General features: G+C 38.1%; 1 protein-coding gene across 4 annotated transcripts in view; it reads right to left on the bottom strand.

Moving 5' to 3' along the window:
* slc4a11 (solute carrier family 4 member 11) overlaps positions 1-14134 on the bottom strand; it is a 104739-nt gene that overhangs the window by 29641 nt on the left and 60964 nt on the right. For 3 of the 4 annotated variants that reach the window (XM_005728661.1, XM_005728664.1, XM_005728662.1), the window contains exons 4-6: positions 10200-10243; positions 5951-6179; positions 2256-2288 (exon numbers count right to left, since the gene is read on the bottom strand). In XM_005728661.1, the coding sequence (XP_005728718.1) occupies positions 2256-2288; positions 5951-6179; positions 10200-10243 (306 nt within the window). The remainder of the gene's footprint in view (positions 1-2255; positions 2289-5950; positions 6180-10199; positions 10244-14134) is intronic. The other variant, XM_005728663.1, reaches the window with a different exon arrangement.

The raw sequence follows: 14134 nt of genomic DNA, 5'->3' as shown, positions 1-14134 counted from the left end.
GTTATCTGTTGTCCTCTATATCGACAGACTACGTTGTCAATGTCATGCTAAAAGAAGAGAAGCTAATGGCTAAATCTGCTAGCTGCAAGCCTCAATATCACATCCACTTGAGTGTGTTTTGTTTTGTTAGCTGCATATGCCTTTTCCAACTGAGAGGCTGCTGCAGTGTAGAAGGAATGGTCATCTTTAGAGTTAAATGCAACAACAGCTAAAAGTATAAAAGCTCTATACAATTATGAGCAATGCAAGTGGTCAATGAGGTGCCTTAAAGAAGGCATTTTTATGATAAACGCATTAAAATAGAAGATTGTGTAACGTCTATGACTTTGATCCAGTAACGACCTAGACTGATGATCTGCAAAAGTTTATATATTAGAATAATCCACAGCTTTACTACCAGCTGTGTAATGAGTGACAGCCAGTCAGAAGGTGTACACTGCACTGTGACACAGAATTAAATATGACCAGAAAGGCAAGCGACGGCAGGTCACTCAGTGCAAACCAAAGTGAATGGGGAGCAAAATGCGATGCCATAGTTCGTTCAGTTTGTTGATTATCTCGTAGAAGCAGAAAAAAAAAAGATTAAGTGTAGTGCAAGGGAATAAATTGTGTCTTATGTCTCCAGCTCAGGTGATGACAGGAAGAAGAGAACAAGTATTTGTGAGTGATTGCTGACATGATCAGGACAGAGACTAATTAAGAGATGTACATTTGATACTTGTCAGTTATGTGAAGATTTCTGCACGGTTTCATCAGCTTTTGCTATGCAAACACTTCTATTTCCACACAGAAAAGAAAAAAAAAACTCTGATTCTTACACGCAGCATATCAAATGTGACAAACTTCAATGGAAAATGAGGAACAAATATGAGGACGGCAAGACCGGATGGCTGGATTGGTCCCTTTGATCTTTCTGTATTCTTGGTGAATTCTTTAACTGTGTTATTCACAGTTTGGTTGGAGGGAGAAAAACAGATTGCAATTTCTGCAAATCACATGAGGATAAAGCCGTCTGTCATAAATAAGGGAGCGAGGAATCAATAAATATGCTAAACCAGTGAAAAAGATGTGATATTCATATTTTTTTCGGTTTATGTGACAGAAAATCTGCAGAGATGTGCAGGTACAAAAACGCATCGATTCATTAGTTTCCCAGTTGATGTCTGAAAACGGCACAAGATCTTTTGGCAAGGTGACTCCTTGCATTACGCTCAGAGGTGACCTCCAGAAAGCCTCCTCTGTCTACGATGCCTAAAAGATTAACTGTGGTCTTAGCCACTGGTAGACTCGCATCATACATACACAAAACCCCTCAGTCACACACACTAACACACAAAGAGAAAACGATTGGTTTCCTTCAAAGAGTGTGAATGTTGCAAAGGGCACTATGAAGGAGGTGATGAAAACATATAGGTATCCATCACAGCCAATCACAAGGCACAAATGCTATGGTCACATGGTGAGGAAGGGGCCACTAGGACTGGGTCAATAGTGAAACTTCATATTTAGAGAGATTTAAATTGCAGTGATTTCTTTGGATAGAAACAAATTAAATGTGCAGTAAAATAATTAGTTATAGAATTAGCTTATTAATTTAAAAAAAATACCTGAATATAAAACCTCTGAAAAATAGGTCATTTTTTCCTAGCGAGGACATAATGTCTATTCTAAACTAAAAGATTTTTAATTATTTTGATTTTATGCTTTAACCTCGTAAGACCCAAACTCTTTCATGGCATGCATTTTTAATTTCTCTTTGATATTTGGGCATATTTTTACCTGATTTTTGTTTCGAAGAAAAATGAGAGCCACATATGAGGATATTCGTTTTAAATTTTGATAAAACAGAGGCAGTATATTGTCCTGTGGATATCAGGCCCTTGTAGAGCAAAATTTAGTATTTTGGTCTAGACAACCCAAAATGTGATGTCCACATATGTGGACACCAGGTCCTAGGAGGTTAAATCTCATTTAGATGTATGAATTATTCGATCACTTTACAGAACTATCAGTTTTCTTTTTACGCAGAACTGATAACTGCTGGTTGGACCCAGTGTTGACTTGAGGGGCCAATGAAGAGGCATCGATATCTTGCTGGTGTCTCTAATCATTTGATGACTCAGTGGATCGACCCAGTCCTGAGCACGGAGAGGAACACAAACGGAATACTGATGGTGATTGGTACAGGAGCAAACGACTGATTGCAGCCTCACGGCGGCTGATGCTGACATTTTCATCCAATTAGCACAGCTTACCGTCATCAAAGAAAACGAAACTTTGAGACTTGTCTGCATGGGGAGAAGGAGGAAGAAAAACCAAGAGGAGAGACAAAGAGTCAGTTCAGTCACCTTTTCTGGGCAACAGGCTAGCAGTTTTCAGCAAGAAAATGACACGCATACACACACTTTCCTACCGAGCAGGCACACACATAAATATCTCTACTGAACAGAAGCTTCATTTCCTGCCCTCCTTTACCTCATACATATTAAATATCATTTTCCAGAGAAAATCTCGTCTTTGTTAGGCACAGAGAGATCCCATCTTGATTACTGTCTACAGGCTATTAACAAAAATTGGATTTTATCTCCGATAACGGTCGTGTGTTCAGCTGGTCCAAGAAGCCCAAAGACGTCACTGATGAGATCAAGATGAGAAAACTGGCATGTATGGCCACCATATATCATGATAAGTAAAGTGGTTAAATTAATGGTTTCAAATTAGTATTCTGATCTTTCCTGAAAAATGTGCCACAATGAAAACTCATGTGTCTTGCTGTGATATAATAAGGGTAAAACAAAGTCCAAAGGAAAAGATAGCAGCATTCATGGCAGTACTCTCAGGTTAAAAACACGAATCTGTGCAAAATATGTTCTTTGCAAACACACAAAAAAAAGACAAGCAGTAATAATCCCCTCCTGGTTGAACAGATGGTCAAGTATTTCTGAATTTCTGAAGAGTTTAAGGGTGACAAAACTCACAGCGTACACAGATGGAGATATACATTTAAATAAGGCACTTACAAAAAAACAAAAACAAAAGAGAGAGACCTACCCTAAGTTTTCATACTTAAAATAATAAATATGTTGCAGTCTAAATTCAACTGGCAGAAAATAAAAAATACAGCAACACAGGAGGATTATGCAAATCGAGACCAAGTAAAGAGCCAGCAAGATCGATCAAAGGTGACAGCAATTTAGGGAGAAATTATGCTACAGTCATCACAGACAGGGCACACAATCAGCAGCACACAGAGCACTGTGGCTATGAACATCACAGAGGAAGAGGGGAAAATATATTTATACATTATCATACAAAACACTGTCAGTTATTCTGTGGTAGCGGATCATCATTTTGGTCAGCATCCTAAAATCATTTAGTTCTTCAAGTACTCCTAGTTTGTCAAAAAATTATACATTACTTTTAAATTTTGGTGTACATATTAAAAGCGGAAGTAATATTATCATGCGTTGCATCATCGTCAGCGTTGTTCATTATTCCTCTGCACAATCCCGCTCTCCATCGCTGAATCCCAAGACAAAAGCAAAGCAAAAAAAAACAAAAAAAAAAAAACCTCAAGTTGGCCTCCAAAAAGAAAATACTCCTCTGTACAAGTAGGAGCAGGACTAATTATCTCTGTGGGCTTTCATCTTTTTCATTTCTGTAATTCTCTGTTCTTTCGGTGCCTGTTATAATCTTGCCCTGTTCTCTTTATCTCACAGCTGTACAGTATTACACTCCAAATGAGCTGGTCCGCTCGCCAGCCGTAATACCCCACTGTGGCAGAGGGAACCTTGATATGGCAGAAATTAATACCTGAAGAGATATGTCCCGTTGATAACATACTTACGTGCAATATGAATGTATTCCCCCAGGAAAAGCCTTTGTTCCTTCCCAAGAGATATTTTTTCCCCTCAGCGCTGACACGAGTGTTTCACTGGTGAATTCAGGGATTCTACCAGCAATGTGAAAATTCTAACTTTGTTTGAAATGCACCGCTGAACCACTGCCATTGTTATTAATTTATTAGGACGACCAAATCAAAGAGGTGAAATCCACAGACTACTTGGTAAACATTGTGTAATGCATACTTGAAAGATTAAACTAATTATGAACATTTCTGTATGTTCACATCCTTCTTTGAGCATATTATAGTAGCTTCTGTAAAGTTTTCGTGTAAATGTTTTCTGAATAGCTTCACGATGCTTATTATTAATGACCCCCACAGTTCAGTCTATTATTACCCTATTCCGTCTGCTGCAACTGATGCGTCCCTGCTGCGTGATGAGTTTCGGCCTATTTTTAAAGTAGTATTTTGTGTCGCATAATAAAACAAAGAAATTATTGATTATTCGTTGTTTAATTCATAAATAAGTTCAAAAAGAATGTAATACTGACTGCTGCTACTCTGTTTTCACAATCAAGCATCACTTGAACAAAATGTCATCCCTTCATTTATGTATTTTTTTTCATTGATTTTAGAAGCACACAGCCCAGACTTGCAGAGGAATCCTTTTTGTCAAGATGACAGCCATAAAAAAAGGGAAACAAAAAGGGAAAAAAACCTTCCTTAGCCTCTTTGTGGGATATTCTTGAAGAGCAAAAGTGAAAACGCAGCTGCAGCGACCACAGCTTGAGAGTCTTGGAAAGCCATTTGAAAAACTAAGTGAGTGATCGATGACAGAAGTCAATTATCACCTTGCGGATCTGTCAGAGGCGGCTCTGCAGGGTGAGCGTCACACACCGCCCACCTCTGACTATCCATCAACAACTGCAGACACCAGCCCAGCCAGACAGGAAAACACTGGACACCGAGTACATGACAGGAAGCCCTTACACTATGATTACCTCCACATGCTCTTACAGTGGTGAAATCCCACTTATATTTACTCCTATATCGGCACGGCATTAAATCGAATGTACTAAAAGAAACCATTTTCCACGATTCTTCACGACTTTAACTAGATAGAAAGCAAAGTTTCATTTGCCAAACAATTACTTTTGTGAATGTTCTGTACAGCTTGCGGCAGAAAGCAATGCTTCAACAATAGCTACATATTATTATGTAAGAGGGCGGATTTCTCTTGCTCTAATGGGCTGAAGAGATTCGCCTTAACCAAGAGGCTTTGCTACTCAGCCAAGAGGACCTGTGCTGAGGGGACTAAACTAATGTGACAGGGATCTGTAAGCTGACAAATGGGCACCAAACCTAGAAACATGGGTACATTAACAATTGCATTCATGCATTACAATATAATATTTTAGGTACAACCGTTACTGAACATAGTTTCAGGTCAAAATAGAAAAAAAAAATGTTTAAATGTATGTGAGACCTAATAAAGCTGTTACTTTTTTGCTTTTGCTTCCCCAATTAATTCTGCACTTCGAAACTGTAGCCTTCCCTTTAATATTTAATTGCTTTAATATTCAGGAGGAAAAAAGTGAACGCCTGCTTTAAATTGCACAAAAAAGTAAAAACGATAAAGCTAAACTACCTAAAAATAAAAAGGAACATTGGTGTCTGTGTGTGCAGTATATGGTGGTGTGTTGAAGTGTAAAACATCCACTTTTCGCCATGCTGAGTGCTATTTTTGTCCACCTAAAAAAGCTGTGGGTCAAATTGGCATCCTTGGTACAAACATCAAAAACTTTCCTTTGGGTATTCAAAGCTCCTTGAACCATTCTCAAGTCTATCTGACAATTCTGCTGCAGAGCCTGAGGTACAGCTTATTTATTTATTTTATTTTAGGTAGGCGATGACATGTGCAGACGTCAGATGTTTTTAGGTCAAGTGTCAGATGCTATGGGTCCTGGTCTGATTGTGGTTAGGCACAGATAATGCATTGTACTTCTCCATCTTGTGGTTTGCATATCTCTGTATCAACTGTATCTCAAAACAAATTAGACAACATATGACTGTGTTTACATGCATGTCGACAGAATCCTTGCTCACCGTTGACCTCCTGTGCTCCTGCATCTGTGAAAAGCATGCTCATCACCTCCTCGAAGTTACACCCGGGCTCTAAAGCATGGCTGTCCTGGCCCACGTGGTGCAACATTCTCTTCAGAACATCGTCCAGGGACGCAGCTGTCTCATCCAGCAAGATGCTGGCCCTCGCCAGGAAGCCATCCAGGTCACGGTGTGCCCGAACCTCCTCCTCAAAATTCATCAGCTTCACATACTGTGGAAAAACAATAATTATTTCAAGTCTGAAATAGTTGTAAACGAGATCCCGTGTTGAGAATGCAAATAAGTTCAATTATAAAAGAGAAGAAAACAGTGTCAAAATGCATCTAGCCCAGTTTCTGCAGAATTGTACCCAAAGGAAAAAAACTAGATTTAGTTTTAATGTTTATATGGCAGGGTTTATTCTCTAAGGCAATTTTCAGTTTCAACTTTATTTATATAGCATCTAACCACAAATTATGTGAGTGCACTTTACCAAGAAAGCTTGAAAATTGTCAAGGTAAACTGAATATCAGGGTAAATCCTGGCTATAAAATTGAGCTCAGCGTTTATATTATTTTAAATATATATATGTTGAATCCAATTATTAGATACAATAAATAAGCCTTTAAGGTGGTTTTAGTTGTTAAAAAACAAAACTGTATAACTGTAAAACTGTTACTTTAGAGACAAACTGCTGAACCCCAATTCATTTTAGAATTAGATCACATTTCTTACCCATTTCAGAATGAGGGCAGATGTAAGATCTTACTGACATTTGGATTGCAGTCAAATATAAAAGAACCCTAATAGGTTTGAGTTTATTGCCTTAAATCCTTCTGAGCTCTTCAAAATAGCAGAACACTGCCAACAATCAAAATTTTATCAAAACTGTACTAGTGCTGTCCACGATTCAGCTCAAGGGAGACGGCTGGACAAAGAAACCAACACAGCTCCATTAAGAGCCCAGACACCCACCAGTCATTGATTGTGTGATTGACAGAAATTCTGAAGATGAGTGGATTTCCTGCTGTTTCTTTTAAGCACCAAGCAGAAAGTCTCCGTGCTCTTTACAGAAAAAACATGTATAGGTATTTCTGCAAAGAGCTCTCTATATAAATTTGATTTTGCTTTGTTTGTGCAATCACAGAAAGCATCGGTCCTGGGGCTCTTATGCAACTCGAATGAAATGATTTAAAAAAAGTAAGAAACAAATAGAGTTCATTTTGCACTTTTTAAAAGAAATTATAAAGCGAGTCATAAAGGGCAGAATGTGTGGTCCAGTAGTTCATGTGTTAATTCAAAGGTTATATTTTAAATTGCTTATGAAGGAAGTGAAAAATACCCACCTGCAAGCACAAGCATAAATGAAAATCTATTTATGGACCATTGCAAATAAAAAAGATCCATAACAAAATTCTTGGCTAGGACTTAAGGACGGGAACATGTGAAATTAATAAAAAGCAGAGGGAGAGAGCAAACAAACAGAACTGTGATACAGAATGAGGAGATTAGAGAAAAGAACCAGGCAAGCTGTTGGTAGGAATGAGGCACAACAAACCGAAATCTCTGACAGGCTCATAACGGGGAAGACTAACTCTTGACAGGTTTGGTCACCAGTTCAAACTAATGCCCCCTCAGGGTTGCTTTAAACCCTTTTACCTAATTGGCACAGAGACATTTGTTTACTGCATCACTAATGATTTACAAACCTGTAGTAATAGTAATCTTATTCCCCTAAATTTTGTAAAAATACCATTTTTTTTATACATGTAACATATGTGCCTCAACTGTGGGACTCCTGCACAAAACAATGCCGACGATAAGCGGCTACATTTGTGGTCCAAACTTTACATGCACTTATCATGGGCATGAATGACACAGTAATTTTGGGGGGGGGGTGTTTAATAATCTCTTTCAACTGTTCTACTTCCAGGGTGGAATGCTTGTACAGCGTACATCTTTAAAAGCTTTAAAATGCAAATTTCATCCAATTTGCATGTGGTCAAAACATGCAGGCTCAAATATATACATACACTCACTTAAATCTTTTAATAAGAAGTGCTGAATGTTTTACTCCAGGTCTCACCTTCACAAGGCCAAGAACTATTAAATTCTTGTTAGGGACCATGATTCACTACAACTGGTAGTTTCTCTTTGCAAACATAAAAATGATTTGTTTGACAGCAGCCTGGAAATAGAACAGTTCAAAGAAATCATTAAAAGTCACAAATTACCATGACACTGATGCCCATGATGAGTACACATACTCTATGTGCCACAACTGCATCCTGCTACTACTACATTCACTGTGTGGTTCTCATCAGCCCATAATTTTAACAGAAATCCATCAACTTATCAAAACTGATTGGTGAAGGGAACTGGTGAAGATTATCATTCTCCGCTTTGAAATTTGTGTCTAAGCATTCATGTGAATAATATTAAGATGTACCACCATTGTTCAGATTGTTCAGAACAAACCCACCAACCCATGGCAGCAGCACTGTACAGCAGTTATGGTCCTCCCCAGCATGACAGCATGACAAAGCACAACGTCCCACCACAAAACTACTCAAGGGTGGCTTGAGGACGTCAAAAACGTGCTCCGAGTATTGACCTGGTCGATGTAACGACAGATCCCTGCTATGAAAATATGGACTAACAAGACTGCTGCCAACTTTTAGCTGGGGACAAACAAAATTAATCAGGTAATTCTTTTAATCAAAACATAAAATTAAGGTTTTTGGGTTTGAGTCCTTTACAAAGAGGGCTCATGATGCCACATGAATGAAAACGTCTGGCTTTAATCCAGTGCAAAAATAAAGTTTGCTGGAATTCGAAAAGAATGACGCACAAATAGATGAATGGTAAAAACAAAGCTCCTCAGGCTAGCCATCACATCTACAGGATCATCAAGCACAATAAAACCATTACAGATGTTTCATTTAGACCCTCTATAGCTGGAGAGCAATTCTTAATATCCCGAACTGCCTCGGCAAATAATAATTGCAATTTCCTTCCTGCAAGATCCATATGTGCATTATTCAGTTATTTTATGTTTGAAATGATTGCAATAATTCATAATTGCATAATTTACTTTAGCCCATCACAACATGTAGCTATTGTACAGGTATAACACTGCCACATTTCTCTAAGCAAAACCCCAAAACTAACCCGTAACAAAATGAGTGAGCCAGCAGTAAAGATGCATGAAAAGATTAACACTAGCAGTTTTACAGAAAATATTCAATATAGCAGAGCTATTCATTTATCAAGCACATCTTACACAGATTGGATTGGTTTTACAAATCTTTGTGTACTTCGAGTGTGCTCAGTGGAACTGTGGGCTGTTAAAACACATAGGAAAATAAGCGCAGCACGTTTTGGTTCCATATAGAATGAGACTCAATATTAAACCAATCAGGAAAAGACGTTTATTCTTTAATTTACTGCCCAAACTTACTTTAATATAAAATCATCTCTGTACCTTTATGCACAGCCAGCAGTGGGTAAGCAGGTATTTCAAATGCCTTCTTCAGTTGTTCCTCATTCAGTTTGACAACTGAGATTTTGGTCCTGTGTATATTCATAGAGGTCTACAAACACTAGGCTTAAAATTTTAGATCATATTTGTTTTTCTTTCTTGATAAAAGCACTGGGTGCATTATATGTTACTGACCTGTACTGCTAAATTACTGAGCCCTTAACTGGAAAAAAAATCAGGCGTGATCCCAGAGCTGAATGGTTAGGGGGCATACTACAATTCTCGGAGACCCAAGTTTAATTCCTGGCTTGCAGCACCATTTGCTACATGTCACTCCTCTGTTTTTACATTTTGTCTCTCTGCTCCATCATAATTTTAAAGAGGCATAAAATGGCCAAGTGCAGTGGTTAGTTCTGTTGCTTCAGAACAAGAACGTTCTCAGTTTGAATCTTCTGGTCATTTTGGGGCCTTTCTGTGCAGGGCTTGCATGCTCTCCTCATCTCTGCAAGTATTTTCTCTGGATGCTTCAGCTTCCTCTCTCAGTCCAAAGACATGTAGATTAAATCAACTGGTGAATTTAACATAGGTGTGGATGTAAGCATGACAGATTGACTCTCTACGTTAGACGTGTGATCGGCTGGTGACTTGCTCCGGGTTTAATCTGCCTCTGACTCTATACTCTGCAGCCCTGACAGATGGTTAAAAAGGTCAAATAGATATAATAAATAAACAGTAATATCAGACTTCTAGTTGATAAATATCCATCCTTACCCTTCTTGATGTATTGAGTAACACACAGCCAGAATCGTCAGTTTCTGAGAAAGAAATAAAAAGCGATATAATTAGACACTCAAAGTGTACATCAATAAAGACTTGACATGTGTTTATATTAAACAGATTTATCCACAATAAGGGTGAACACATATATATCTGCTCAAAGGGCTTGAACCCATAAGTGCACTCTGCAATTGATCATCACAAATGAAAAATGAAAACGCAAACTGCTTTAAAAGATTAGAGCCAACATTATGTAGTTCTAGCAAAATATTTTACTTTATATACTTAACCTCCTAAGACCTGAACTCTTCCATGGCATGCATTTTTAATTTCTCTTTGATATTTGGGCTGATTGGGGCCCGATGAATGTAAAAACAAAGAATTACCAGATTTTTTTTTCCTTATTTTTGTTTTTAAGAAAAATAAGAGCCACATATGAGGATATTTGTTTAAAATTTTGATAGAACAGTAGCAGTATAATGTCATTGTAAGAGGATATCAGGCCCATGTAGAGCAAAGTTGAGTATTTTAGTCTAAATAACCCAAAATGTGATGTCCACATATGTGGACGCCAGGTCCTAGGAGGTTAAAAAAAAAAAAAAAAAAAACTTAAGAAATTACAGAACTGACAGCAAAGGTGAAACAGAAGATGAGACATTGAGTGATGAAGAATTACAGAACATGAAAGCAGACTTTGTTTTGAACCATTTCGTGTTCAGTGTCTTAAACTCCTGGGCCACTAAATATCAACATTTGCTTCGTTTGAATAGACTATGTTAAAGTTTTAACACCAATATGGTCATTATAATGTTCTGTATTTTCAGGACAGGCATTAATTCTGAAATCACAAGTAACAGCCACTCGAAGAAAAACAGCCTGAGACCCCTTTTTTCTAAAAGTGATGAAAATGTCAAGAGGCATGTCTTTAAATGCTCTCATTGAATAAGGATTGAAAATTCTCTTCTGATAAGGCTTTAATATGCGCATGTGGAGCTAAGGCAAGAGCTCAGATAAAGTACAAAGGTTTGGATTTTCCCAGTGTTGGGAAGAGAGAAAAACCTTTTATGTTAGAAAACAATATAGGGACAAACGGAGGGAATGTGGTTTTCAACACACTCCCGTCCCTTAACTAGCAGACTGTCAGTACCCTGCTGACTCTCATAAAACAGTCCGCCACCACAGATACATAACACGGTTATCGCCGTTTACTGTGGGGACAACATTATTAGGTTACCATGGGCTTTCCTCCTCTGCTCCACGTGATGCATACTGTCGACTCGGTCTGGAAATCAATCAGTGCTTTAACTCCTCCCTCCAGCAACAAAGAAGCAAGAACACCCCCCCGACACACACGCGCGCACATACACTTTGACAAGCCAATAAGCCTTAGGAAAGTGCCAGGATATTATAAATAATCCTGTGACGAGTGAACGCGTTTGAGTGTGAGTCTGCAGAAAAGGGTGAGGGGCTTTGATCGAAACACCAAACACCTTGCCACAAAAACCCTGCAGGCAGTGTAGGAAAAAAAAAAAGAGCCCCAACCCCTGCCTTTCTGTCTCTGATGAGACTATAGCAGGGGGCACGTGTCATGTGCAGTGGATTTGGTTCATCAAAGCCGCACAATCAAAAAGCACACGGCCAGGCTGATCTGTTCCCTTAGGGGAGAGGAAGCTCCGGCTCTAATTGCTGTCAGGCTGTAGCTGTAAGGAGATATTCAAATATTCATATTAAGATTACCTCGTCCCCGATGATCACCTCCTTCTAATGGACTCTGTATGTCTCAATATAGCTTAAAGTAATCCAGAAGAATTTCATTTTCTTTGGATTAGGTAAAAGAAGTGTTAAAATGTGTCCTTTATTTGAGCAATGTGCCACTATGACTGAGGATACCAGATTAACAACCTTGTACTTAGGCTAAGGTTGGGGATCTCCCATACTCTGCCTTAAACATCCAGTGTTTTTGCACCAGATGAAATTAAACCTAAAAAGGATTCATGGATTACATCTGCATCTGGCAGATTTTACCCACAGGTCAACAATCTTACAGATTAAAATGAAAAATATTCATTATTTAACTTGTTGAGTTTTGAACAAGAACACTTGGCATCAAACTGGAAATTAGTATCAGATGTTACTCTTAGTTGAGTGTCTAAAAATGTATTTATCGCAGAGTTTCCTTTAAGAAACCTCATGGAAGCAGTGACAGTCAATAAAGAGGTGGAAAACAAGTGGGACAATAAGGTTTGATTATAGTGTAAAGGTACAACAGTATTTTTAGCTGTTGGCTTCAAAAAGCATTCAACAGTCCCTTTCAAAAGCAATTATAATCCTTCAAACAAATATGACCAGTACCTATTTAAGAGGCTTTGTTGCAGGTATTTATATTTAATACCTGAAAAAAAAAACTGAAAAATAATATAAACCTAAAACGACGCCTTAAACATTAACCTAAGAAAACTAATGTTCTTGCATGTATGTCATTACTGTTAATACCACATGAGTCAGCGTCTCAGGCAGGTCTTACTCTTTCTGTTTATCACACACCCCAAAGGTTTTTTCTTAGGTTTTTTTTTTTCATGAAAATGTCCAATTCCTACCCAGGTCTTAAAAGAAGTTGCACTATTACTTCTGTATAAAAGTATTAACTGTAAAAAGATTAGACCAACTACCTTAAGACCATCTATACCCAAGTTAGAAAACATAGCATTACCTCTGGACTCTTTTTGCAGATATCTCATCCTTAAATAGTCAAATCTTTATAGTAAAAAGAAAAGAGGGGAAAAAAAGTATTTTTGTCAATCCCCTCTCCACACTCATCATACATTCATAAAACTAACTTCGCTCCAGGTTATCAAGGTCAAGTCAGGACCTTGGTAAAAACCAAAATGTCTTTTCCAGCGTCAAAGACGGCTGTCCTTCCTCGTGACTTTTCCACATCAGCATTCAGCCAAATTGATTGAAGTGAAATGGAACTGAGCCCAGCGCTGGCTGAAAAATGTATAATCAAGATATCAATTGTATTTATGGAGGGCATTTGACAGCTTTATGACGAAGAGAGAAGAATGGATGAGATCATGTCAAAGCGATATAATAACAGAAGGAGACAAACAAACAAGTCTGTATTACTGTGATACAACAGTACTGGTAACCTCTTCATTTTCATATCTTTAATATTCCCTTCAATAACCACCATCAGTCACCTTTTTTGATGTTGCTACAGCCACGTTGAGACAGTGAGCCTTCTTCAGATACTTTCAGTGACAGTCTATACTGACAGACTGGGCAGATAACTAACACGACTAACACTATTCTCACTGGGGGGCTGTAGCTATATGCTAAAGTCAGAATAATGGCACAGCAGATCTATAATAGGTTTGTTTTTCTTGTTTATTGTTCCAGTTTAGCGTGCCAGCATTTCCTAATTAGCAATAAGTCACAACTTACAGATGATGAAACCAAGGTACTGGACATATTTATAATGTGGGCTTGACACAAAGTCACAGGATCACCCGAATTCTTAAACCAACTTGAATCTACTGACAGATTGACGAGTCCCTCTTTGGTTTACTCTCCCTGAGGCACTGCTCAGTAAAGAATCACTTTTTGTACAAGAAAAAAAAAAGACTAACTTTTGAAAACACCCACCTATTTTCAAAAACTCAGACACTCAAACTTCTAAATCCATTTATTTGTTTTAGCTAAACTTTGTTTAAACCTTACTCTACTTTTTCAATGAAAAGGGAGTCTGTGGAATTTGGCCCCTTCTCTTACATTAGAGATAATGGAGCGGATCATTCAGTTTGTAGTACAACGAGGAATAATAGTACCTCAGAACTAGGGATGGGTACCGGTGTCATAAACGGTGCTTTTTTTTTCCTGAGCTGTGATACACTTCTAGCCAATCATTTTACGTTTCCGAGGATAGTAGG

The sequence above is a fragment of the Pundamilia nyererei genome, unplaced genomic scaffold (assembly GCF_000239375.1).
Source record: "Pundamilia nyererei isolate P.nyererei 1_Seehausen unplaced genomic scaffold, PunNye1.0 scaffold00029, whole genome shotgun sequence".
Taxonomy (NCBI): Eukaryota; Metazoa; Chordata; class Actinopteri; order Cichliformes; family Cichlidae; genus Pundamilia; species Pundamilia nyererei.
Note: the sequence above shows the minus strand (reverse complement) of the source record. Positions and strands in the feature narration are given on the sequence as shown.